The 25,248-nt window shown below is 43.6% G+C and overlaps 1 protein-coding gene across 1 annotated transcript; it reads left to right on the top strand.

Moving 5' to 3' along the window:
• The first annotated feature begins 2,277 nt into the window (after positions 1 to 2,277).
• On the top strand, positions 2,278 to 22,636 carry prag1 (PEAK1 related, kinase-activating pseudokinase 1). The gene is made up of 6 exons (XM_085279779.1): positions 2,278 to 2,498; positions 7,053 to 7,391; positions 7,479 to 9,199; positions 15,777 to 15,922; positions 17,035 to 17,798; positions 20,132 to 22,636. The coding sequence occupies exons 2-6, from the start codon at positions 7,128 to 7,130 to the stop codon at positions 21,275 to 21,277; spliced, it is 4,041 nt and encodes a 1,346-aa protein (XP_085135905.1). The 5' UTR covers positions 2,278 to 2,498; positions 7,053 to 7,127; the 3' UTR covers positions 21,278 to 22,636.
• Positions 22,637 to 25,248: the final 2,612 nt, after the last annotated feature.

Raw genomic sequence — 25,248 nt, 5'->3', positions numbered from 1 at the left:
AAACATCTCAGGTATTAGTTATCATGTTAAATATTAAAGTTCACAACAGCGCAATTAGAAAAAAGACTGAACAAGTTTGACAAGTTTGGAAGAATTGCCAGGAGCAAGTTTCTCCAAAAAGAGCGTTGCAGCACATCATAGGTTTACAAAGCTGCATCGGAACAAACCTGGCTGAAACTGGGTCACACAGCAGGACAATGATCCCAGCGCATCGGCAGCTTTACAGCAGAAAAGAATCAAGGTGTTGCAATGGCCCAGTCAAAGTCCTGACTCCAAACTGGTTGAAATGCTGTAGCCAGGCCTTGAATAAAAGCCCTTAAACTTCAATAAACTGATGCAATTTTGGAAATAGCGAGCCAAAATTCCTCCGCAGCGATGTGAGAGACTGATAAAGTCACACAGAAAACAATTGCTTCAAGCTGCCTCAAGCTCCTGAGTCATGATGTGTACTGTTTTTCACTGGGCGCCCTGCTACTCAAGGAGCCACACCCCTTAGTGATGCTTATCATTAAAACTTAGTGAGTTATAAGTAAATGAACCCCTAACAAAGGGGATAATATGCTGTAGAAACCAACACTTTTTTGTAGCAGGCTGCAAACATGTTAATTCCTGTTGTAAAGTTGGGCATTTTAACACAGTAGTCTCAGGGAGAATGACTTCCTTTTGGGACCTGCCTCATGTGGTGATTAAAGGAACTCCAATTATCCTCATCCTTTTTTTGGTACATCTGCTTGACTTTTAAGAGGTTTCTGCTTGGATATAACATGAATTAGGAAGAATTGAGTGAAATCACATTTCCCCACACACTTGCTATTCAGACATTCGGTGTGGAAAACTTCTTGTAGTAATGCAGTGTTTCCGAGCGGTCCTATCCGTCTGCTGTGTTCCTCTCATTTGGATGTTCCCACAGTATCTCAGTTTTATATGACAGCCTTTCCTCCTGTGACTTTGCAAAATGACACTGCATGAAGCTAATGAAGATTCTCAGCACAGATACACTTCAGTACAGGAACAACACGTACCACCTCCTGTACGAATTTCATATAACAAAAGAAAAAACCTATACATTTTCCGTGCAATGCATTGTTGCCTGGGCTATGTCGAATAGCTGAATGTGCCTAGAAGCTTCTCACACATCATCCAGCGCTCTTATGCAACGCACCAATCTGAATTACCCCATTAGCAGAATTATTACATGTGCTGTGCTGCCAAAAATAGATGAAATGCAACAAACTCTTAATCCTCTTGAGAGGATTGCAACTCTTTCCAAATTCAACAGGTGGTCTTGTAAAAGATATCCCTTTTCCTGGATCCAGTCTCCGCTCTGCCACTTATGCTGATTGTCTTAGCTCTGCTATAAATCTTTGGTGAGTTTCAGGATACTGCGAGGGTCTGTGTCCAATCAATTCATATTCATGGATGTGTTCTTCACAGGCAATAGATCAGATCAATGGGATACTTGGATTTGAGGCTTGACAGATTGAGTACTGTTTTTTCTTAGATTTTTCAAGGAGCCATCAGAGTCTGTCTCCTTTGCTGTATTTATGTCCTACTACAGAAAACCAACATTAAATCTTCAAAAAACTAATTCTGGTGTTGTTTTAAACAGTACTTTCTTTTTAAATTAGTCAGGAGACAAGTGTTATTGCTCGTTTCAATGTCATTTCTTGATAAGATGTTAGAAGACACACTCAGTTAAAAGGTTAATCTCTATGGCTGAGTTCATCCACACTGACTGTGTTTGTCAGTCCCTGAGCTATGCTGCCAGTAATGGAAATCAGCAGGGGTCCAGCCAGGCTCAGTAGCAGCAGCAGTGTTTTTCTATTACTCTGTCACCGTGATGAACAGAAGCAGGCACAGTCCTGGGGGTAGCAGAGGAAAAGAGAGGGGGGGGCAACAGAACTCCAGAGAAGCTTGTGTTGATCCACACTCTCTTTGCTTCAAAGGATCTCTTGATCCAGTCTCGGGGCTTTCTGAATAAACTTGCACAAGCCAGTGGCCCTTGGAGCCATGAAGTAGTGACCATCATTTGTAGCCTGAAGCTTAAAGTTTAAGATTAGGAAAAGTTGGGCTGTGTATTTTTAATAAATAAAACGTATATATGTGTGTGTGTGTGTGTGTGTATTCTGTAAGCCAGCAGGAGTGTGGCCACTGGGCCGACTGCATAGCAGGCAGGCAGGCAGCAGGCAGGCTGGTTGGTTAGGAGCTCCTCCCACCTCCTTGTGCTCTCCCCCACGTTGCTGCAGAGGGCTGCGCTCCAGCACTCCACCTCTGCACAGTGCAACAGCAGCAGCACCAGCATGCCTGGCTGGAGCCGAAAACAGCCCGCAGCAGCGCACAGTCTCCTGCGTCTTTAACCTGTCGGTGGTGGAATACTTGAAGACAGACGGATATCGACATCTGTGGGAATCACGAGAACATTTGCACGTGTATTCATTATTTTAGGTCTTTTTTTTTTAAACGCTTTTGTGTTACCAGGCAGGACGAAGTCCGAGCAGGTAAGCAGTCGGCGGATAACCTTGGCTACTTCAGCATGGTTTCATTGTAGGTGCCATTTATTTCCTCCCTCCCTTTATTTCCTTTGCATAGGCGACACCTGCTTCATCTGCTGAACAAAGTTGTTTCACTTGAATTTTCTATAGGCGTGCGCGTTGTATTATTCATTCAGGTAATAGATTTTTTTTTCTAAATAACGCAATATTCTAAGGACATCGTTTTTCTTTTACATTTAATCTTCAACAACCCATCGCCGACCAAATTTGGCATGGCGACAGCAACGTTTACCCAAATCTTCACGCACCTCATCTAAAAACAGAATCTCAGACCGAAACACGTGGGGTGTTTACCGCAAGTCGAGCGGATGTTAAAGCTGATGCTCGCAAAATAGACCAATAATCTATCTAAGATGGGGGTTTAGAAGAAAGTTCACAAGTTATTTTAGGGTGGCGGGGTTGGAAATACCCCCCTCGTGACTGTGGAGAAACCTGGTTGCGCCCCCAGAATGAATGAACGGGGCCGTGTGAGTGAGCAGGCGTGACAAATGTTGCCCGAAAAGGGATTTGTATTCAAAGTGAGGGACTACACACTGAGGTGACCTGCTTATCAGACTGTGACGTGAACTAGAGGTTGTCCAATTATTTTGATTATGTACGAGTGGATGTGTTTTGTTTTTGTTTTGTGTGTGTTTTTCCCCTGTTTTGTGGGCCTGTCATCCAATTAAGTGTGCGTTTGCTCGCACGGCACAGAGCAGCTCCTTAAAAAGCAGTCAGTAGGACAAGTCGGTGGATTACAGTAACCCTAGACTCGAGTAATAACCATCAGATGACCTACACTTCATAGCGACTGTCTCTGCGCTTGTTTGCTTACGCGTACATGTGCGCGCGTGTGTGTCTGTCGGGGTATGAGGTGGGGTGGGGGGGTTGGGGGGGTGTCATGTGTGTATGTAGGTGGTTGACTCCTTGGTTATGCGCTGCTGCGTAAAGATTCAGGATTCAGACAAAGTGCATTCTCACACCCTGCTCATCAAAGGGAAAAGAACCAATTTTAGGTTCAGCGGTTGGTTATAAGGTTTAGAATCTTTGAGATTACCTTTGGATCTGTTTGAAATATCAGTGTGTGTGTGTGTGTGTGTGTGTGTGTGTGTGTGTGTGTGTGTGTGTGTGTGTGTGTGTGTACAAAGGTCGAAAGAAATGAGGGCGGAGGCTTGTTAAGGTTTGCACAGTCTATATGAGGTGGTGGCTCAAAACTGTAAATTCCACATCCATCCTCAAGTCATTTTTCTAGCCCCCAGCTTCTCACATGCTCATGAGATATTCTCCATAGTCTGTCTTAGAGCAGGGTGATATGGCCAAAAATATTTATCACGATATATATTTGAAAATTTGCGTTAACGATATAACCGACGATATAATTGATGCGAGACAAAATACAACTCCACAACATTACTAGCGCAAAAAGACAACCTTCCATTTATTTTCACTTAAACAAGAAGCTGGTTTTTATGTACATTAAAGCTTTATAAAAATGTAACAGTGCAAATGCAAATTCCTTGCTGAAAGTTTAACCAAAAGGCATTTCCAGTAGAAATGGGCTGACATATCCTGAGCATAACCATGTATAATATCCACTGAAGTTAAAAAGAGGTGCTTTGCAACATTAAACTGCAGTGTGCAGTACGCATTTTTCGGACCATAAGGTGCACGGGATTATAAGGCACATTAAGCGAAACAAAGCAGTCAGATAAATCAAACTTTATTAAACTCATTCTTCTTGCTTCCTCCACTTCTGTACCATTGATTCATTAATGTTGAATTCTCTGGCAGCTGCTCTATTCCCATGTTGTTGCAGTATATTAATGACTAACCTCGTATTGTGGATGGATTATCTCAGTTGTTCTCCTGACTGAAGTTTGGTCCGTTTACAGCATCCTGCCATGCGATTGCATTTGTCTCTAACCATGAAGAACCTTCACGTTAACTTTTATAAGTGGAAAAGTGTTAGTGTTCGTCCTCCAGCTTCACTGTTTATGTTATGCTAACATAGCTGTGTCGCTAGCGATCACGTAGCACATCATTATATACCAGCTAGCCCAACTTCAGTAACCCTACAAACGTCACTGCTGTTTAGTTTCCTGTCTTCATTTATGTTGGAAGTGATAGCAGAGCTGTACGTTTGATTTTTTTCAGAAATCTCTCAGTCAGAACATGCAATATCATGCTTAGGTAACTAGCGAAACTAGCGAGCTAACTTCCGCTAGCTTCCTGCTAACTTCTAACTCCGTTAAATGTAATAACTTTTGTTTTCATGGATGCCTGGAAGTTAAACTTTATAGTTACACCTGGTAAAGCAGCAATGCTGATCGTTTTATTAAAGATGAAAGAATTTAGACAGTTTTTAAGTCTCAGTGATGCTGCAGTGTTGTTTGACCTGATGCATACGGAGTTTAGGACCCAGATTACTCCCAGATTTAAGAGCATCTTAGTCCGACAAATACGACAATAACGACGGCCGCTTGCATGTTCTGCAAAAAAATGTGCTTTATTGTGTATCTGACGGACAAACACCAAACCAGTTCCACATCACTGAAGTTGCACCATTTTTACAAACCAATTCTGGTTCATCTGTTTCACTCAACAATCGGCCATGTGCGTATGAAAACAAAGGCACTGCGCATGCGCGTTTTACTCCCATTCTATCGCGATATTTCATTTTCCTATCGTTGCCTAACATTATACCGGTATTACCGTGAACGGTATAATATGGCCCAGCCCTAGTCTGTCTTATATCGAAGGTACTGCTTCACTTTTCAACTTCTTGTTGCTGCGTGTGAGAGCTTTTACTTTTTTACTTTTAGCAAGGGGAAGTGAGAGAAATTGAACGGTGAACTTGAGAAGGTGTGGGGAATGTAGACCACAGGGTCTATCTCTGTTAAAACAAGTAGCTCTGACCATGCCAACAAGAGCCAAAATAACCAAAACCGTGTGCAGCTTCATTTGTGTCCCAGTGTTGCTGTGCAAATGCAGACACGAGTGCCAGAAGTGGTCTCAGGTGAAAATCCTGCGTGGACGATTGCGACTCTCTTAGCAGAGACTAAAGTTGACTGGCAGCAGGTCTGTGCACTCGAGAACCAGTGGCCCAATAATCCCTTGCGCCTCTGATCAGTCATCTATCCGCATGACTCATGCACGAGGCTGTAAGATGTTGGCCAAGCTGCAGTTTCCTCTGTTGTCGCAGGAACGGTAAAACAAACAGTGAGCTAGCGGATGCCTTCCTGCATGAACTGAGTCAGACAGAACAAAGAAAAATGTAAACATGCATCTTATCTTTGCCAGCGGGACCACTCGTCATACCCTGTGGCATTACTGGGTCATAAAGCAAGAATTAACTGGAGTCTTAATAGGCCTAACCTCTATTAAGTATTTTTCAATCCATGGCTACGTTAATGCTTGATGTCGCTCTAATGTTTCTCTGTGATGAGTCGCAAGTTAGCTGAGAACTTTCCTCAGTCATAAGAGGAATTGTGGATCCTCCTGCCTCTTACGACTGTTTTCCAGCCGGTGCATCTTAAATAGCGAGCTAATGTGGCCGTATGTCACTGCATCACCTTGTTGAAAGGCAATTAAAGCTGTGTCAGGAGCATAAATAGAGACACACACCCCCACCCCGCTCCCGGCTGCGAGGAAACAAATGATCTCTCTGAAAAGGTGTTGATCTTCTCTCTGTCGGCCCAGTTAAACGGGGCTCAGCGAGGGAGAGGAAGGAGGTGCGTGGTTCAGTTGTGTTTGTGAGAGGTGTAGGACGCACATGTTGTTTGTGTGTTCATGTGTAGAAGAGAGAAGGGGGGTGGGGGGTCATCGTGGGTGTGAGATTCACCCTGGTGAGACTTGCGCCTTTAGACATTCCTGACATTCCGACCTCCGGGATGCTTGAGGCTCCTCCGTCTTCTGGTAGCACGCTGGGGGCTGCGGAGGGCTCCGGACGGCTTTTAAGTTGCCAGGCTCACATCGGCAAAACCCTTTGGTTGAACAGAAACCACATACCCTCTAATTTAAGAGGGCATGGGAACATGCAGTGCACGCAGGCATCAGGTCTTCTCAAGTTACATCCATGAATGACACTTGAGTCTTAACAAGTCTTCTATGGAGTCAGAGACACTTGTCAGCCTGGGCCTCCTTGTCTTTGAGTTTTTAAATAGATGCTTGAACTTTTCACTGTTTTTTTTTAAATATCTGTTAGGATTTATGGCAGAAGATCATGCATATGTTAGGTTAAAGGCAAAATTAATAAAAACAGTCTGATACCTTTTCTCCGGGCACTGCAAAAGAGATATGAGCTGTCAGACAAGAACTTAAGGGCTGGGTGAGATTTATACATCAATTTTTTTTTGTTTTGTTTTTTGGGGGTTTTTTTGGTGACAAAGACATGTGGAATTATTATTATGACTTAATGTAATCACTTTTAGGCCATATGTCTAACTCAAAAACCTGTGCTTCATTCTTCTCTCTGCCTTTTACATGCTGCCCTACGACCGACACCCCGTGTCGCAAAATCAGCCATGACAGGTCATCCTGCATCTACCAGATACTTCCAGAGCCACCTCTGACCAAACCGGATTTAGCGAACCCAAGATGTCAGCGTGCAACGACTTTGCAGAACACGTGTGGAAACCCGGCTCTTGTAAGAACTGCTTCCACCCGTTCAGCGCACACAAGACCGTTGGCTTCCGGGATGGCGGCGCACCAGCTGCGTGTTTGAAGAGCAGCCCGGGAGGTGATGAGGAAGCTTTAGTGACTGCGCCTTCACCCTACAGCAAGCCGACGATAGCTGTGAAACCTACTATGATGAGCCTCGACACCAGCGATGCTGCAGATGTCAACATGAACATTGAGCAGGTGAGCCTCTCAAATGTTTCCATTTTTTATTTATTTTTTTGTCAGCTGGATGTGTGTTTGGTAATGTGTGTTCATGTTTGTTTGTAGGAGGAAAACACAAAGAGCCCAACTGAGAGGCTGCGCCTCAAGCAGCTCTTAGACCTGTCGTCTCTTTACATTGATAACAGCGGCTGCAATAAGGCCCACAGAGACGCAGTTCTTCAGAGTCCCGACGCCAAGAAAGACTGCAACAACTGCTTCTCTTTGACTCCCTTGTCCCCCACTATCCTGCCCACTGACTCTAAGATCATCAGCAATATCTATGTTACCCAGGAGGAGGGTCGAGGTTCTCAGAGTTTAAAGAAAAATGCCAATGAAGACTCCTGCAGGCAGCAGAATAGTACATCCGCTCTCCGAACCAAAAGCACTTTTAATGGAAATGTTGTGACTACCAGGTCGAATTATCAAGAATGTCAACAGGCAGCTGTGGAGATACCCTTTTCACTGGATATTGTCCCTACTAGCCCTGCCACAGTCCACAGCAATGGTATGAGCAGTGGGAGTGCGACGGGTGTTACCACAAAGACATCCAGCACTTCTACCACTTCCTGTGTGGATGTTGCTAGCCCTAAATCTCTTTGTCACATCCTGTCCAAACAGAGCAACCTATCAGACTCCTCTTATTCTTATCGTAGCAGCACAGATTCACTTCCTGGAGGCTCAGGCTCAGGAGCAAGAAAAGACAGCTCGAGGAGCCCCCAAAGCCCACCATCTATGGGTAGCCCACAGTCAACTCCCACCTTTTTCAGTGGACAGAAAAGCTCAGAGCCAATTTATGCTGAGAGCACTAAGAAAAAGCGCAAGCAGCAAGAAAACGGACTGCAATCTCAACCGGAGTCCCCAAACCAGACTGAGGAGTCCCTAAGCTCTGAGCATGACCTCTCAGGAGACAGTCAGCGGGCCACCATCACTGTAATGGCTGCTCACATGGAGGAGAACAACAGAACTTTCTACTTGAGCAGCCCGGATTCGGCTGTTAGCACCCAGTGCCACTTCAGCCCCACGGCTCGTAAAGACCAGAGCAGTCCTGCTTTCCGTTGGCCCAGCCCCAGCCACAGCATAGGCTCTCTTGCTACAGAAGTAGGCTGTGCCCCTACTCTGCACCCCAAGCCCCAGTCCAGCCCACCAATTCCTCCAAAGAGGAACACCCGCTCCCCAAAACTGGGCACCTCTAGCCTCTCATCGTCCATGTCTTCTCCAGTCCCGCTTCCTGAACTTCCCAGACTACTGACCTCCAGCCTCTCTCCGTCTGTTTCATCTCCCGTCCCTCTCACTGAACTCCCCATGCTTTTCTTCGTCTCTACTAAAGAGGTCACTGCTGAGAACCAGAGCCCAGCTCCCGAGCGATGGCACAAGCCCCACCACCACAGCTCTGGCTGGAACTGCCGCATTGAGGAAGAGGAGGAGGAGGAAGAAAGAGACCGGAAAGAGACTGAAAAGAAAAAGTTAGCCGCCAGTGCTGAGGCAACCTCTCGGGTGACAGGCGTAGTCAATGGTGCTGCTGTCTGGAAGGAGGCCAGGGACTCGAAGGCCCACAGCGGCCCCCCTCCGCTGACAGAGCCAGGCACGGCCCCCCCAGCTGCCACTAACAATGGTGCCTATCAGGGGGAAACTAAGGGCAACGGCGCAGAGGCGGAGGGCAAGCATAACGGGAGCATGCCGGCAAAGCAACCGTTGCATGGTGGCTCATCAGAGCCGCTGGCACCAGGGAAGGGAGCTACCAGCCATGACCCCAATCCACCGCCTCCCCCACCCAAGAAACTGCACAGGTAAGAATAGCAAAGCACTGTTTTTGTTTTACAGTCACACATTTGGTTGACCCTTGAACAGGACAGAGCAGCAATGCAGCAGATCTCAGAAAGATCTATGACTTTTTTTTTTATTACTAAATCTGCTTTTTCAGTTAATCGTGTTGTCAAAAGCAATGGCAGAATAGCAGCAAGATGGCTGAGCCTATCTGAGGCAACGACACTGCTCCATCACTCATGTTGACCAACAAACACAAAATATCTCAGAAGGTGTTCACTAACTTTGTTCAGAGTAGCTGGAAAACATCACAGGCACGAAATCCTTTTAGCTGATCATCTAATATCCAAACATGTAACACAAACAAATGCACAACGTGGCTTAAGGACAGGGGAACTGAAATATTGTTTATTCAAAGGCAGCAGTGAAAAAGTGTGATAGATACTGCATTATATGGAGGTAAGCTGTTGACATACTGTAATACAGTTTAACTGTAACGCCGGTTTATCACATGTGGATTGCCTGTTGTAGCAAATACTTGTTCTATTGTTTTGTCTCAGTGACTTGCATTAGGATTTTTGGGACTGTGGTTTGATTATATTATTTAATTTAGCACTTATAACATCCACTTAGGCCTAATGTAATGCTCTCCACAAAGGCAGTTCTGATGCATTTATGTCATGCAAGTCACTATTCGGTGTCTGTGACCATACATATGTGCAGATACAGTATCTAACTGCAGTCATTAGTGTGAAACTCGCAGTGCCTTCTCCTTTCATAGCATCATTATTCAGCCTCCATTCTAATGCCTTGTGATCATTCAGACTCTTGCAGAATATTCCTTAATGCACGCCTTGTTCTATTCATGCTAGCAGCGTGACCTTTTTCAATTGTAATTAATGCACAAAGTACGTCTGTTAAGTAGCCCGCTGCTATGTCAAGTTACTGTAAATTTGTTTTGGCTGCACCACTGTAGACGATGAATGCAAAAAGCATTTGTAGTACTGTGGAAAACTCTTGAGTAGCCCTTCCTTTCTTTATATTTTAATAGAAAATTGGGAGAAATCTTTAAACATGCATGAAAATACAGTGTGCACAGCAAAAACGAGCCTTATATAAAAGATTTCTAACAAGCGTGAAAGCCAATATTTATTCATTAACACAGCCTGAACTCTCTTAGGCACGAAAGTAGTCTTCAGGAATAGTTCCTGGAAGACTGTCGAAGCTCTTCTTTGGATGTTGGTGGCATTTTACTGTATTGTGGTTGGGATCTTTGTCAGTCAGATGCTAGTGGGTCCAAATCTGATGGCATTTTTCTGTGTTCATAATTCCATCAGTTTTGACAAGATCTACAACACCCCTGGCTGAAATGCATGCTCGAACCATGACAGAGCCTCCACCATGTTTTTACAGATGACTGTAGCCAGTCACTGTTCTGCATCTCTCCTTATGTCCTTGGTACATATTGACAGTGGTTTGAATCGGAATTTTCACATTTGGATTAGTCGCTCCAAGACCTGATTTTCAGTCAAATTCTTATGTAAAGTGACATACCTCCACCTTTTTCCCCAATTTCCTTCTGCATGAATGGCTTCTTGACAGCCACCTGTCCACTAAAATTATTTCTGATGAGGCTTTAGTGAACAGTACTTCGGATCAACTAAAGGCTCAAATACATCTCTCAGCTCCTTTTCAGGACCGTAATAGATTTTTCTCACTCTTTAAAGACATGAGTTTCAGGTGCTGTTCAGATATTTTAAGGACACACTGCACCACATGCTGAGAAGTGCCAAATTCAAGCTGATAGCTCTCTGGGAATCACTTTGTTGGTGCGAAAAATACTATTGTATGTCTGTCAAAATGTGTTATTTTTGTGAGTTTCATAGATTCAATCAGCTAAAGGAATGGAAACAAATTATGTCTGTAACAAAGATCCAATTTAAAATGGGCCCCCTGGTCAGTTTTCTCTTATATGTAAAAACAACACTGGTTCACATCCTTTGTGTTAAGAGCTTTTTTCATCCTTCAGTGATTCATAAGTCCGTGTTAAGAGGTTCAATAAACAAAACCCAAAAAAAAGCATTACTCAGAAAATGGGCAGATGCAAGGACTAGACTAAATATGATTTTTTTTTTAAAGCAGCCACTATCCAAAGAAAAACTTTGAAAAACTTCAGAAAGCCCAGAGAACTATTGCTCAAGACCACTTAAAAAACATTCCAAGAAAATCTGACTTCTTTGAAGAAAAATATAAAGAAATGAGACCAGAGGTGAAATTTTCACAGTACTGTGTGTTTGTTTGTTTGTTTGTGTGTACGATATTTCTGCTGAAGTCCACATGCTGGTCATTTGTGTGGCTTGATAATCACGTTTTATTACATCATGTGCTATATATGCAAAATGATGAATGCTCCTCTTTGCACACTCCTGGTTTTACCAGTCATATGTAAGCTATAAAAAAATGCACAGTTGCCTTAAACTGAAGTTGCGTGAGTCTAAGAATACATTGTGCTGTCTGAGTCAGTTTTCCAAACAAGAAAAAGAGAAGAGGCTCTGTGTTGAAGTTATTAGAGCATCAAATGAACCCCCTCCCCCCTTAAAATAAACTTTGCTTTGTCTATAACAGTGCAATGAGGTGCAAGCCACACACACACAATGTGACTTCCCCTACGTAAGCACGCGTTTTCTCATCTTGAGCTAGATTCGGCCAAAGCTCAGAAGACGACACAGACCGCTGATCACATTTCAGTGGGGCTTTATGTTTGTGGTAATTCTAGGAAGGAACCGTTTTTGCTGTTATGACATTGCCAACATTCTGCGCTGATAAAAAAAACCTTGTTGGGACACATGTGGGAACACGCCTTTACCCAGTCAGTGACAGCTCTCGCTTTGTGGCATTCCAAGTTTATCAGTGGGTTTAATGTGTTTAAGCAGTAAGCGACCCTGGTCACTACTGGAGACACAGTACTGGAGAGTAGTTCCACATTCCCGACTCAAAGACATGAGTACACGTCCCCTTTGAAGGAGCATTTTAAAGTTCTGAATCATTTAAAATCCACAGATGGTTTAAAAAAATCTGGCTCTCAGAGCCTTTGATCACGGCATAAAACACCAGATTTTGCTCTTTAATTCCATGTAACAGGTCATCCAATGGATTATATGTCGGGTCGGGCCTAGGAGGTGTTCGCTTTTGTGCATGTGCCTACGTCATGGATGAGTGTGCATGATTAAGTAGCCTACTCCTTAACAAGGAAGGCGTGTCAACTGGTGTGTAAATGTTGCCAAAGAGGGAGGGGCTTTAGTGAACAGATTGCTGCCCCCCGGGGCAACTCCCAAACTGTTCCAGCCTGGCGATCAGTTGCCACAGATAGAAGTAGATTTTATAGATCAGCATTGTGGACTCGACTTGGGTTTGAATTGGCTTCGCTCTGTGATCTGCTATTCCAAGATTTGCTGCCCCTCCCTGCACAAAGCCTTCCTGATCCCCTTTCTGCTGCACAACAGATAGCATCTTGTTGCAGTCTGGCAGACTTGAAGGCTTTTCTAAAGTGAACTCGTAGGTGAATGAAATTAGAAATGTGGGCGCTTTAACTCCCCGCATCTAATGGATGCTGTTGCTTTTCTTGTGAGACACTTTAAATACACACATTACTCGTGTGGCACCAGGGTTGTGTTACCTACACACACCGTGGCTCTAGGGAGCCGCTAGCATGATCCAGGGGCATTTTGTACCAACCGGCCCAGCAAGGACCTCAGCATGAGGTAGGCACCTGACGACAAATTATTCTCCTGCATCACCAGTGAGACACAAAATCGGACTGCTATGTCATTAGGCTGGTGAAGAGTTTGTGTTTCAGGTTGCTTTTCTCTCTCTTTCTTTCCCCCCACATCTCCATCAGATGCCAAAATTTAGATGTAGCATTGCATGTGGTCAAATTTGTTTCCTTCCTCTTTTACAAACTGCCATTTGCTCTTCTTCTAATCTCATGTAATGTTTTTCCACTTTCTTGATCTAATTCTCTGTTTTAACAAGTCTCGCTGGTACAGTAGAAAGAAGTGGTAAGATGAAAAGCTTGATAGTTCTAATAGATTTTACATTCTTAGACAGGAGGAGCGACAGAGTTGCATTTCAAAGATTGTTTTGGGGTTTTTTTTAAACACGTGAGCTGAGCGGCGGTGAATAAGAAAAGGGGGGAAAAGGCTGACAAATGATGACAAGGTAGGCCTGGAGCAGTCTGCAAGAGATAGCAAGGATTTGTGTCAAACATTAATGGATCTTTGGTTTATAAAACTGTACAGCCTTGGTAACTGTCCTACAGTCTTTGGAGGCAAACAATGTGTCTCTTTATTCTCTGTTGGAACATGTAGAGGTTGCACAACAGGCGGGAGAAAATATAACCCTGTGTAACAGAAATGCAATATACAGCTTTTTACCTCCTGTGAGTCTTTATATTAAAGGAGGACATGAGATATTTATATTGTCCATAATATCACAGAGATAGAGTTCAATCCGTTCCTCTCTGGCAGAGACTCATAAAAACTAACACTGCAAGCTTTGCGGGGATTGTGTTCATTGCATGGTGTGTCTGCTACCACCTCTGCTTCCTGCAGCATACATAAAGGAGGGACGGTGTATTATGAATTAATCGGGTGTATTCTTAATACTCTTTAACCAGCTAAGCCCGTGACTAAAAGATTACATCTCTACATGAAATGGCCCTGAAAATCCAAGTATATTTGTACATGGGTGAGCATGTGACCTTTTGCACGTAAACATACAAAGCGTATGCATGCTTTCGCTCCCACTGCATCATTTTATGTGATTACCACAAAGAACGTCCTAAGTAAGAGTCGGGAAGTGAAATCAGTTCAATTAGGCTAACCTACAACAACAACAACACTGCTGCAGTTTGGTTTATGTCTCATTTTACACTGTTACACTGCTATCTCTAGCTAGTTGGCTGCAACGCCAGTCCGATTCACTGGGGCAATAAGAGAATCTCAAGTAAGCTTTGTTTTTTGCTGGAAAGCTGATCAGATCTACTCAGAGGAAATGAGAAACCAAGGTTATTAATAGATGTTTAGTCTAAAATCAGACATTCTAGTCACGGTGATCTTGGAAAAAATGTTGTCTTTTGGTGCATAATGTGCATTTTATACAACACTGTATGTGTGTGTGTGTGGGGGGGGGGCTTTTAAATTAAATTAAATTCAAACTGCAGATACCAAGTGTTCACAGCAATAAAAATCTTCACTTGAAACATTTATGTGCATTTAATGGAACAAACAATAATGAGGACAAATATTGTACCACCCTAAACGCTTGTATCTCCTTCCTTGCGTGCCTCTCCTAAAGAAGCTTGCTTATCCATGCTCATCCTCCAGTATAAATCAGTGCCATTATTTTTTTTCACATAGGAAAATCTCATGTTTTGGATACAAATCGGAGAGATCTAGACCGAGACATGCACGGGCGCAGACATGCACATTCGCTCATAATCCCTGCGCTCATTACCATTTCTCCTGCGCCTCAGCGTTTCCACTGCCTTTCATCATGGCCGTTTTTGTCTGTAAAATGATAGCGAATCCTTTAGCTAACTACCAACAGAGAATACCTAACCCTTTGTCTCCCCCCTGTGCTTCTCTCCTCTGCTCCTCTGTTTTTTCTCCTAATTTATGGTGGAACTGAAGTCAGGGGCCGGCAGATAAATGGATAGAGGAGTCATTTTGTGACGGAGGAGAGGACGGAGAGGGGCAGATGAAGGGGAGGGATGGGACCCTGCTTCCCTGAGCCATTAGCAGCTGTAATGAGAAGAGCGAATAGCTGTCAGTCACCCTAATTGGTCAAATTTATTAGAAAGTGTTCATGAACAGTTTTCACTAGCATTATAAGACGCAGTCACGATGGTTAGATGGTCAGGTAATCAGGCAAATGGACAGGAGGAACTTTGGTTGTACTTTGTGCTTAAATTTGTAGCCTTTAGTTGAAGCTATATTTGGGAACCATAGTGCAGTTTTTAAAAAGATTATAAAAAACCAGAGAGGTCCTCGCATTTATTCTTCTTTTACAGATTTTAGTCGTTAATGTAACTCTGAGTCCCTAGCCACAAGCATAAATTAGGAAAATGCAACTAAATGTAGGGAAATCCAGTTTGCACCTATGCTCTTATTGCCACTTGTGGACACAGAGGGGCTAACGCTCAGCAGCAGTTGCTCAGTCTCACTTTTAGATTCCGATGTGATTGGCAGTACATTTTTCATCAAGGCTTGTTTATTGCAATTATGAGGCAACGTTGAATCAGGAAGCGTTGCACTCCTAACAAAGAAGTGAAACTTGACATGACTTATTCATCGTTTCATCTGAAATGATGTCGTCCTTCCCGCAGGTTTATTAATTGCATGGTGCAGGCGTAAAACAAGCAAGAGGAAGAGGGATGGTTCCACATTTACAAACGGGCATGCAAGAAAAATGCCCATTTCTGCTGCAGATCAGCAGATTGACTGCCTCGAGACACTGCACCGGGCCCTGTTGTAGAAAAGTAAATGGTAAAAAATCAAGTTGTGTAACATTATCTCTGCTTTTTTGTTTTCTCCATGACAGAGTGGGTAGGATGAGTGGCAGCAACATGGAGATGGACCGCTGTGGCCAACATGGGTCAGTAGAGAGCCCTACCTCGTCTCTACGGGGCCTGAGCAACTCCAGCCTCCCAATGGCCTCCACTGACAACCTGGCTGCAACTGACACTGGTAAGCAGCTCATACTGAATCAGTTAATAAAAATAATAATAGCAGTAATAAACATTCGTGTAATCCAACTGAAACGAGCATGACATATCTACATGGCAATGTCAGTGAATTTTCTGACATGTACACTTGGGTATCCGTGGAAGTTGTTTTGCTCTTTTATGACTGCGAACCATAAAGGTGCACTTTGTTCAGAGTTAACCTGAGCAGCAACATCGAAACAAGGAAAGGAAGCTCTGCAGGGATTTACAGTTAGTGGCTGTCAGCTTGTCCCTGGTTCCTTTTTTCGCATGCAGTGCACATGCAGTTTGTTGTAACGGGTTCATTAGTTCACGTTTTTCACGGTCTTCTAGCCTGAGACATGGCTCAGAATGAGAGGCATCTGTCCTCGCGTTGGAAACTGTCGTCATCCTTCACGTATCAGCTTTAAACCTCGGTGGCACTCAGACACTTGTAATTGCTGCAACTTCCTGAGCAATGTTGTTTGAAGAGATAATTATGGACTCTGATAACGAGGGGAAAAAGGGCTCGGCTACATCCTAGAGCCACCCCCCACCCGCCTTTACTGTCCACCCCCCCTTGCGAAAGCAGTTCTTGAAGACTGCACCGCACAATTATCTAAATATCTTCAGTCTTCTCTGGTGTAATGTCAGGTTCCAAGTTTAAGTCTTTAATTGATAAATGGTTCATAACTGGGTGGAAGATGTTTTGACTGTCACCATGGACCCTGGATTGTGGAAAATTTCCAGTTCTTCTGTAGAAACAAGGTATGTCTTTATATTATAGCCGAGCAGTGCGCAGTGACATGAGGGGCGTAGTAGATAAATCAGATTTGCAGCTGTCACCTGGGAATATTCTATCAGGGAATCCTGTTAAGGAAAATTAACTTAGAAGGACGCACAGACACAAAGGATACACTGTGTGAATCCACAAAGGCAGGAAAACGAAAGTCTGCCAAGAGACATTTCTCTCTGTTTGTGTCTGTATTAGTTTGTGTGCATGTGGAAGCCTGTAATTCCCAAGTTGACACAGTTTGTGTTTCATTGGTTATGTCTGTGAGTTTGGTTTTAATTTAATTGGTAGACCTGCTAACGTCTTTTTTTCTTCTTCCATAGATTCTCAGGATGCTACACGAATGTCTTGTTCTTCTCCGTTTCCTAGAAGCCCAGTGGCTTCAGCTCCAGGTTCTCCTAACCCTCCCTCCATTACCAGCCCAAGTAAGCAGCCGCCTCCACTCCCAGAGAAAAAAATGGCCAGCCGCACCGTGTCCGCTCCCGACGGAAACGGAAAGCCTTTCGTTCGAGCGTACCCGCGCCTCCCGTTTACCGGCTCAGAGAGCAATGTGTGCCGGACCGCTGATGCCAGCTCCCGTTCCAGTTTGCCATCCAGCCCCGTTGATCCACGGCCCATTTTCTCCTCCAGTGAGTCTCTAGAACGTTGTCACGCCCCCCTGGGACGAGCCTTGAGGTCCAGGACGCTGGACGAGCCAGTCAAGACTCATGGTCGGCTGGGCGTGCACTGCCGAAGCAGCATCACTTGCTTATCTTCTCCTCAGCTCAGCGTGCCGTTCTCAGCTGCAGAACCAGGTTCAGCGCCAAACTTCGGCTCGAGCCTGCAGCTCCAGACCCTTCTGAGCAACATCGACAGTAGAGAAGGAGTGTACTCAAAACTGGGCGGGCTTTATGCTGAGTCTCTGCGGCGCCTGGCTCTAAAATGTGAAGATCACTTCACTCGCTCACAGAAGAACCCGCTGAGGTTTGAAGAGAGCAACTGGTCTCTGTTCAGGCTCACGTCTAGCAAGCCCAGCTGCAATGCAGGAGACGCTGTATACTACTCTGCCGCCTGTGCCTTAGACCCCAGCAGCTCCTACGCTGTAAAGGTAATCCCTAAATACTGAGCTTCATTTGCAAGTGAGAGATGTTTTACTTTCCAGGCACGCAACACACTCTGTGAGCACTTTATCAGAATTAACCCAAAAAGACTAACTGGGCAACCGAATGAACAACTAGCTTTTTGTTTGTTGTTGTGAGCACCCAAGCACTTTTTCTGCAAAACAGGGAAAGGGTGGCAGGTGTGCAACCTGTTATGCTTCCTGTCACTACTTCAAAATAAAAGCCTCAGTGCCGTTTTCTACACACCTAACATGAAAAAGCAGTAGTTCAGTTAGATTGTCAGTAACTGAACACAGCTTTGATGCACTGTTTGGAGAGTAAACGATAAATAGGGAGGTACTAAAAAATAAAAATGTAAATAACAGTTACCTCTGACTTCTTTTGAAGTGGGTTCTCATTAAAATGGGATTGTAGGATCATCAATACAGTACAGTTTACAGTATTCATATTATTAATAATATCCTACATAGTTTAAACAAGTGGTTGCCAATGTTTTTCATTGGATCCCCTAACATACTTCGAAACTATTTTAATATAACATGTTTTATCTTTAAATATATATTCAGCAGAATTCATTTCAAACTGGTTTGGGCTACTTTTGGATGCCCCCAACCGGTCAAGGCAGATGGCTTCTAAAACTGGTTCTCCTGGAGGTTTCTTCCTGTTTTTCCTTCTAGCTGTTGCCAAGTGCTTACTCATAGGTGGTCGTTTGATTGTTGGGGGTTTGCAATAGGCTAATAGTAAAGTTTATCTTTCAGCATAAAGCACCTTGAGGGGACTGTTGTTGTGATACTTTTAGCAGCACTCTATTTATCAAATATTAATATCAAAGGATGGTGTCACCAACTCTACCCATTTATCCAGTATATGCCCTGTTAACACTTTCAACTTTACCTAGCTAGTCAGCTGCTAATCCATATTGCTAGCTAACGATTCACTGCTAGCCATGTTTCAGAACAACAGTTTGCAAATGTATTCATAAATCAGTTTGATTTGAAATATTAACTAGTAGTGTCAACTCTTGGCCAAACATTAGCAAGCTGTATCTTTATCACTTGGATAGTTACTCATTCATTTTAATCACTTACACATTTTTTGGCTGCCATTTTTTTTTACTGCTTATCCATTACTTTTAGCGAAGTGTAAACTTTAAACTTTGACCACCTATTGTACTTGTATTCTTGGTTTTCATATAATGTACTTGGATTTGCAAGGCTAACATTTAAATGAAATGGAAAATTTTAAGGAAAACATTTGTTGTTAAAACTGTGCAGAAGATAACCTGCAAGTGTATAGTAACAGAGTCGGGGACTTTGCTTGCTCGTAACTGTCAGTTCCAGTTGAGAGAAGTGAAAACTTACAGTTGTCTGAGGTACAGTTGACCTAGTGGGTGTTGAACTTTTAAGCAGGTACTTGACAGTTTGAGGACAGGATGAGGAGCTTAAAACTGGGCAGCAGTCTTATTTGTTCTAAGGCTGCAGATGGGATAGCCCCACTACAGCGCAAACCTTAAAGGCATGTAATGCAAATAACGAGGAAGGAGGGTGTGGGTGATGTGATCTTTGCCCGAAAGTCATTAGTGCTGTACAATGTAGCAGCTGTTTGTATTGTGTGTTTTGCCACAGCCTGGGTGCCCAGACTCTTGCTTAATATCTCTGGGCTGATTAATCTTTACATTCCAGGCAGGGTTTACAGTCCAGACAAACCCTTTCTGTTGTCCAAAGCCAAGACAAACTTACTTAGAAGACACTCATCCCTGTGCTAACGATAATTTTGTACATTTAAGCAAAGTCAGTACAAAAAGTCAGCATGCTTTTTTACATGTAATGCTGTTTACTGTATTGCCACCTAAACCTTCTCACTAAGACGAGATCATTATTTTTGGGGGAAAAAAACCAGTCCCATCAAAGACTTAAAATAAATGTAATTTAATGGGAGGTGTTGTTTAAAAAATTTGATGTAATATTTCACACAGACCAGTTTGAGAATGGACACTGGAGGGCTGTAGTAGTTTATTTTCATCCCAACAGAATCTGGTACTGCTATCAACTTGCCAAACTGTGGTATAAAAAGTATTTTTGAGAAAGCTTTTCAGCTGAGGCTTGAGCTTACATGTCCATCAGGGGTGCTGATTTCACATGAATAGGAACAGGAACTGAATTAGCACTGACCTTGGAACTTAACTAACAAGAATTCCTTTCTTATGTTTCTTGGCTCCACTCCCTTCCCGTCTCTGGAATTTTCCCTCCCTCCCTCTTTGTCCCTTTCTTCTTTTCTGCTTCACCCCTTTCTCCCTTCCTTTGTGTACATACCTCTGCAGATCTGCAAGAGTTCAAGCATTGAAGCCAAACAGGGCCATCTCTACGGCCTGTCAGTGCAGCAGAGCATGCCTCCTCACTTCAACCTTCAGCAGGACTGTGGTCACTTCCTCGCCTGTGTCCCCCAGAGCATGTTGCCTTCTGATGAAGTCTCCCAGCCAACCACACCTGCTTCGCCACTGCCTCAGTCTATGCAGGGCCAGCCGGAAGACAGAGAGCGAGTGGTGGTCATCACACCTGAGATCCCTCAGCAGACGGCAGCTGACTTTGTTCGGGAGTGGGAGGCATTCCACAAAGCTCAGCCAGAGGTCTACGAGCGTCGCATATGCTTCCTCCTCCTACAACTCTGCAATGGCCTAGAGCACTTGAAAGAGCATGGGGTCACGCACCGTGACCTCTGCCTAGAAAATTTGTTGTTGGTACCTCATCAGCGCAGGCCCGCTCTGTTCGCTCCACAGACTGAAAACAGCTCCAGTAATGGTTCAAGCGGTGCAGAGGCTCAGCGTCACCTTCCCCGGCTCCTGATCAGTAACTACGCAAAGGCCAAGCGTCGCTCCTCGGAGGATGCCGTGTCAACCAACGTGGACCCTCGCATCAAACGTGACCACGCCAGGCTGGCGCCTGAGATCCTCTCAGCAGCCCAGTACCGCAAATTTGATGAGTTCCAGGTGGGCATCCTGATCTATGAGCTCCTCCACCAGCCAAACCCGTTCGAGGTCAGTCCAGCACTGAAGGAACAAGACTACCGCTGTGAGGACTTGCCTCCAATCCCTTCTGTCTCCCTCTATTCAGCTGGCCTCCAGAGGCTGGCCCAGCTCCTTCTCCAACCTGACCCCATCAAACGCATCCACATCCAGGAGGCCAAGCGTATATTGCAGAGCTTGCTCTGGGGACCGAGGAAGGACCTCATGGATCAGCAGTGGGAGAGACAAGGACAAGGGGGAAACTTTGTCGATGGATCCCGACACGAGGGTCTCCTTAATTGGCTCGACGTGAAAAGGGCGCTGCTGATGATGAAGTTTGCCGAGCGCTCGCTGGAGCCAGAGAGGAACGCAGAGCTGGAGGACTGGCTGTGCTGTCAGTACTTCTCCTCAGCTCACCCTCTGTCCCTCTGCCATACAGCTGAACTGCTCTACTCACTAAAGTGAAAGCTCACCTTATGGGTTAAAAATCCATGTGGGCGAAAACATAGTTATATGCGACTGTAGGTGCAAGAGAGACCAATGATGTCAAAGAATGGGATAAGGAGGCACAATCCTCTGGAGAAAACCCGCACCCGTGTATTCGATCGACTTCATGCACGAGATCCATGCGTCAAACTAGCCGTCCAGTCTGAACTTTTTTTTAAATTTATACCAACAGTATCCTGCGACAGTGAGCTTAGTATAAAAAAGACCTGTGAACACACCACTGATTTTGTAATAATCAGAAAGATTCTCATGACAACTAGAATCTGTTTTCATTTTCTCTCGCGCTCCCGGTGGATGCATCAGGGGGGGAAAAAGAACATGGACAGTATTCATAATAATACACTTACCAAAGTTCATGTTTGGCACTGTGTTTTGTGTATTTATTATATGTCAGTGGAGACATTTATACGCGCTGACGACAGGATAGCAATTCATAACCTAATTCTGTGTCAGTAATGCTGTGTCGCACATACATGTGCAGCTAACTTTGTCTACATGTAACCTGTACGGCTAATTTCTCTGCTAATGGAAATGTGAGGTCACCTGCAGGCTTTACCGTATTGCACCTTTTACTCTCATGTTTTTTGTCATGGGCACATAGTGCTGTATTGCAGAATTACTGCAGGATTATCCTTTTTTTTTTTCTTTTTATTCTGTGTATACTTGGAAATGATCAACACAGCCTTTTGGAAAAAAATACTACTACTGTTCTACTACATGCAGTTTTTTCCCTCCTTCGCTCAATTTTATTATATATTTAAATGTTTGTTGACATTTGTCACAGTGCCTTTTGTTCTTTTGTATTTGTTACAGTGACTCGAGCCTAATGTAAATACTCCCCACCATTTGTCCTTTGTGAAACTGGCCTTTCACAGGAACAATGTTTTCTTTTCTTTTCTTTTTTTTTGGGGTTTTGTACAGTGATTTGCAGATGATAATAGAAGTGAATGGGCCCAAGCAGGTCTTAAAAAGCCATGAATATGAGCAGTAGTTAAAAAAACAAGATGATATTTATGATTTAAGTTGTTATCTTGTAGTAGTCACTGGAATTTCTGTTTATTTCCATGATATTCAGCAGCAGCTGGGCTTTTTTATGTGTCATGAAAGCTTCAAGTTATAAATTATATTAAAACAAAAAGTGTGGCAACACATTAACAGCCTGCACGCAGGTTTTTATTCATGACCGACTGTTTCTAATGTGGAAGAAAAGTAAAACACGCCCTGAACTCACGACTAATGCATTATTGATTGGAATTATTTTGTGTGTGTGCCTCTTATTTGCATCTATCAATAAACTGCATATATTTTCTCACTGCAGGATGTGGTGTGTTGAGGTAGTTTTTTTCTTTGTTTTGTTGTACTTATCCATTTTAATGATTGGGCTATTAGCAGGTGCCGCTAATGAATATCTGCAAGCTGTTTGTGACAACTGATAGATACATTCCCTGGCCTTTTTATTAGTTCCACAACTGCTTGTTAACGCAAATATGGCAGCAGTTCTTTGCATTTAGGCACGTAGAAATCATTCAAACCAAACAGAATAAAGATGAAAGGTGATTTTTGAATTGAAGTGACTTTGGACATGGTTGTTGTGCCAGACGTGTTGGGCTGAGTATTTTAGAAACTGCTGATTTACTGGGAATTTCCCGCAGATCATCTCTAGGGTTTACAGAAAATGGTCAGAAAAAGAGAAAATATCCAGTGAGCAGCAGTTCTCTGTGTGGAAATCCGTTGTTGATGCCAGAGTTTAGAATGGAATAGAACATTTCAAGTTCACAGGACAGCAACGGTATCTCTGAACGCACAACATGTTGAACCTTGAAGCAGATGGGGCACAGCTTCAAGGTTCCACACCTGGTGGACCACACAGCGTGCCACGCTGCCAGCTGAGAACAGGAACCTGATGTGACAGATCACACAAGCTACAAGATCGGGGGAGGAATACCTGCTCTGATGAGTCTCTATCTGCTGCCACATTCAAATGGTAGGGTCAGAATCTGCTGTAAGCAACATGAAAGCACAGATCCATCCTGCCTTGTATCAGTGGTTCTGCACACTGGATTACTTTGTACCAACTGATCGTTGTTTAAACACAGTCTACCTGAGTATTGTTTCTGTTCATGACCACAGTGTGCCCATCTTCTAATGGCAGCTTACAACAGTATAACGCTCAAACATGGACCATGACTGTGAGCTCGCTGTGCTGAAGAAATGGTCTCCTCAGTCCAACAGAGCACCTTTGGGATGTGTTAGAAAGGGAGTTTTGCATCAAGCAAGCAGATCTGAAGGCGTCACACAGGAAATAGAGGGTGTTTTTGATGAACGGGAGAAAACACCAGCCTTTTGTTATGTTGTTGTGTGTTTTGTGGATCCTATTACTCCAAAGTATGCTATGTAAGACTGTGTGAAACACATGCAAATTAACTAACTAACTCCGTACTGAAAAAAAATCCACAGCAGTAAACGATGTTGCAGATACCTCCTCCTATTGGTCCTAGCCTTTCTGTAGCTTGGCTGAGAGACTGTGCATAAACATAATAGGGAATTAACTTCTGTTGATTCTATTTAGAATAATTTCTCTATGTCTTGTAAACTATTTTTTGTGCAGGGACTAAAGCGCCGTGAGCAAATTAAAACTAGATTTATTTATTTTTTTGAAAAAGTAAAATAAGTACAGGATGAAAGGAGCCAAAAACTCCTGTCAGACAAAAGAGAAAAACATTTGCCGCTGTGGAAGACAACAGGTTGGTCATGTGGTGGAATCTCAATTTCAGTTTGGAGCCTCAGGCCAAAACAGACCCCAGACCCCCCTCCTTCCCCAAACACCCCCCAAACTCAATACCTCCCACCTGCTCCCCCCACACAGTGTAGCCTTCTGCTTCACATCACTCCTTCAAAACCACTGGCTGCTGCCTTGTCATAGGTGGAACTATGTTGCTATGGTGTTTTGACCAATGGAATGGCATTTCCAGGAAAGCAGTCAGTCTCTGTCTTCTTCTCCCTTTCAGTAGCTCACCAGTCCACACACACACACACACACACACACACACACACACACACACACACACACACACACACACACACACACACTGAAGCAGCCTGTTGAGCAAGAATCTAAATAACCCCCTGGTAACAACAGCAAAGCCCCTTCTTTGTTTGTGCAGTGAACACCGGTCAAGAGGTTGCATTCTTTATTTAAGAGAAAAAAGGAATGCCAGCAAACTGTCTTTAGCAGAAGACATAAGAGAGTACAAAGTGGCTCAGCTCAGCTAAAATATGATTAAGGTAAAGATCTAGCTATAGTGAGGGGGAAACGATTTATATGAGTATTTAATTGACTTTAAAAAAAACAAAACGCTAATTTACCAGTTATTGCTCATTTAACTCTAGAATGATTGTTTTGTTGGGGCCTTGACTAAAAGTTAAAACTAAAATCTGGTTATGCACTTTATTATCTCCTTCTGGTCTTTATACCTTAAGAAAGACAGAAAACCCATTCATAATGTTATATATCAGAGTGCTTACTGTATGAAGCTGCCCATTAAAAAAATGCTCTTTTAACACTGAGGAGGATTGTTACATGCAGCTCAGTGGAAATGTGGGGCACATCTAGCATGGCCTTAGTTCCATTTCCCTATAGCCAAGAATCAGCCTCAGGTCAACAGGCCCACAGGGCTTTTTCACAGGACACATCTGACATACCACAAAGAAAGAAAAATAATAAAAGTTATATATATTATTAACATGTGTCATTTACTACAACTTTAATTGACCAGAATTGTTAATATTAACATTATGAGTGAAAATACTTGCTATGACAAAGGCCCATTCAGTATCTAATAAGTAGTAGTAATTCTAATCTCTGTACTATTCCAAGGTCTTTAACTTGAAATAGTCAGCACCTTTAGGTGACGGCTGTGGTGTTTTGG

Source organism: Mchenga conophoros, linkage group LG7, assembly GCF_057382185.1.
Source record: "Mchenga conophoros isolate Kocher_MC1m ecotype Shallow Benthic linkage group LG7, M_conophoros_male_GT1.1, whole genome shotgun sequence".
Lineage (NCBI taxonomy): Eukaryota > Metazoa > Chordata > Actinopteri > Cichliformes > Cichlidae > Mchenga > Mchenga conophoros.
This window is presented reverse-complemented; position numbering and strand designations above follow the sequence as displayed.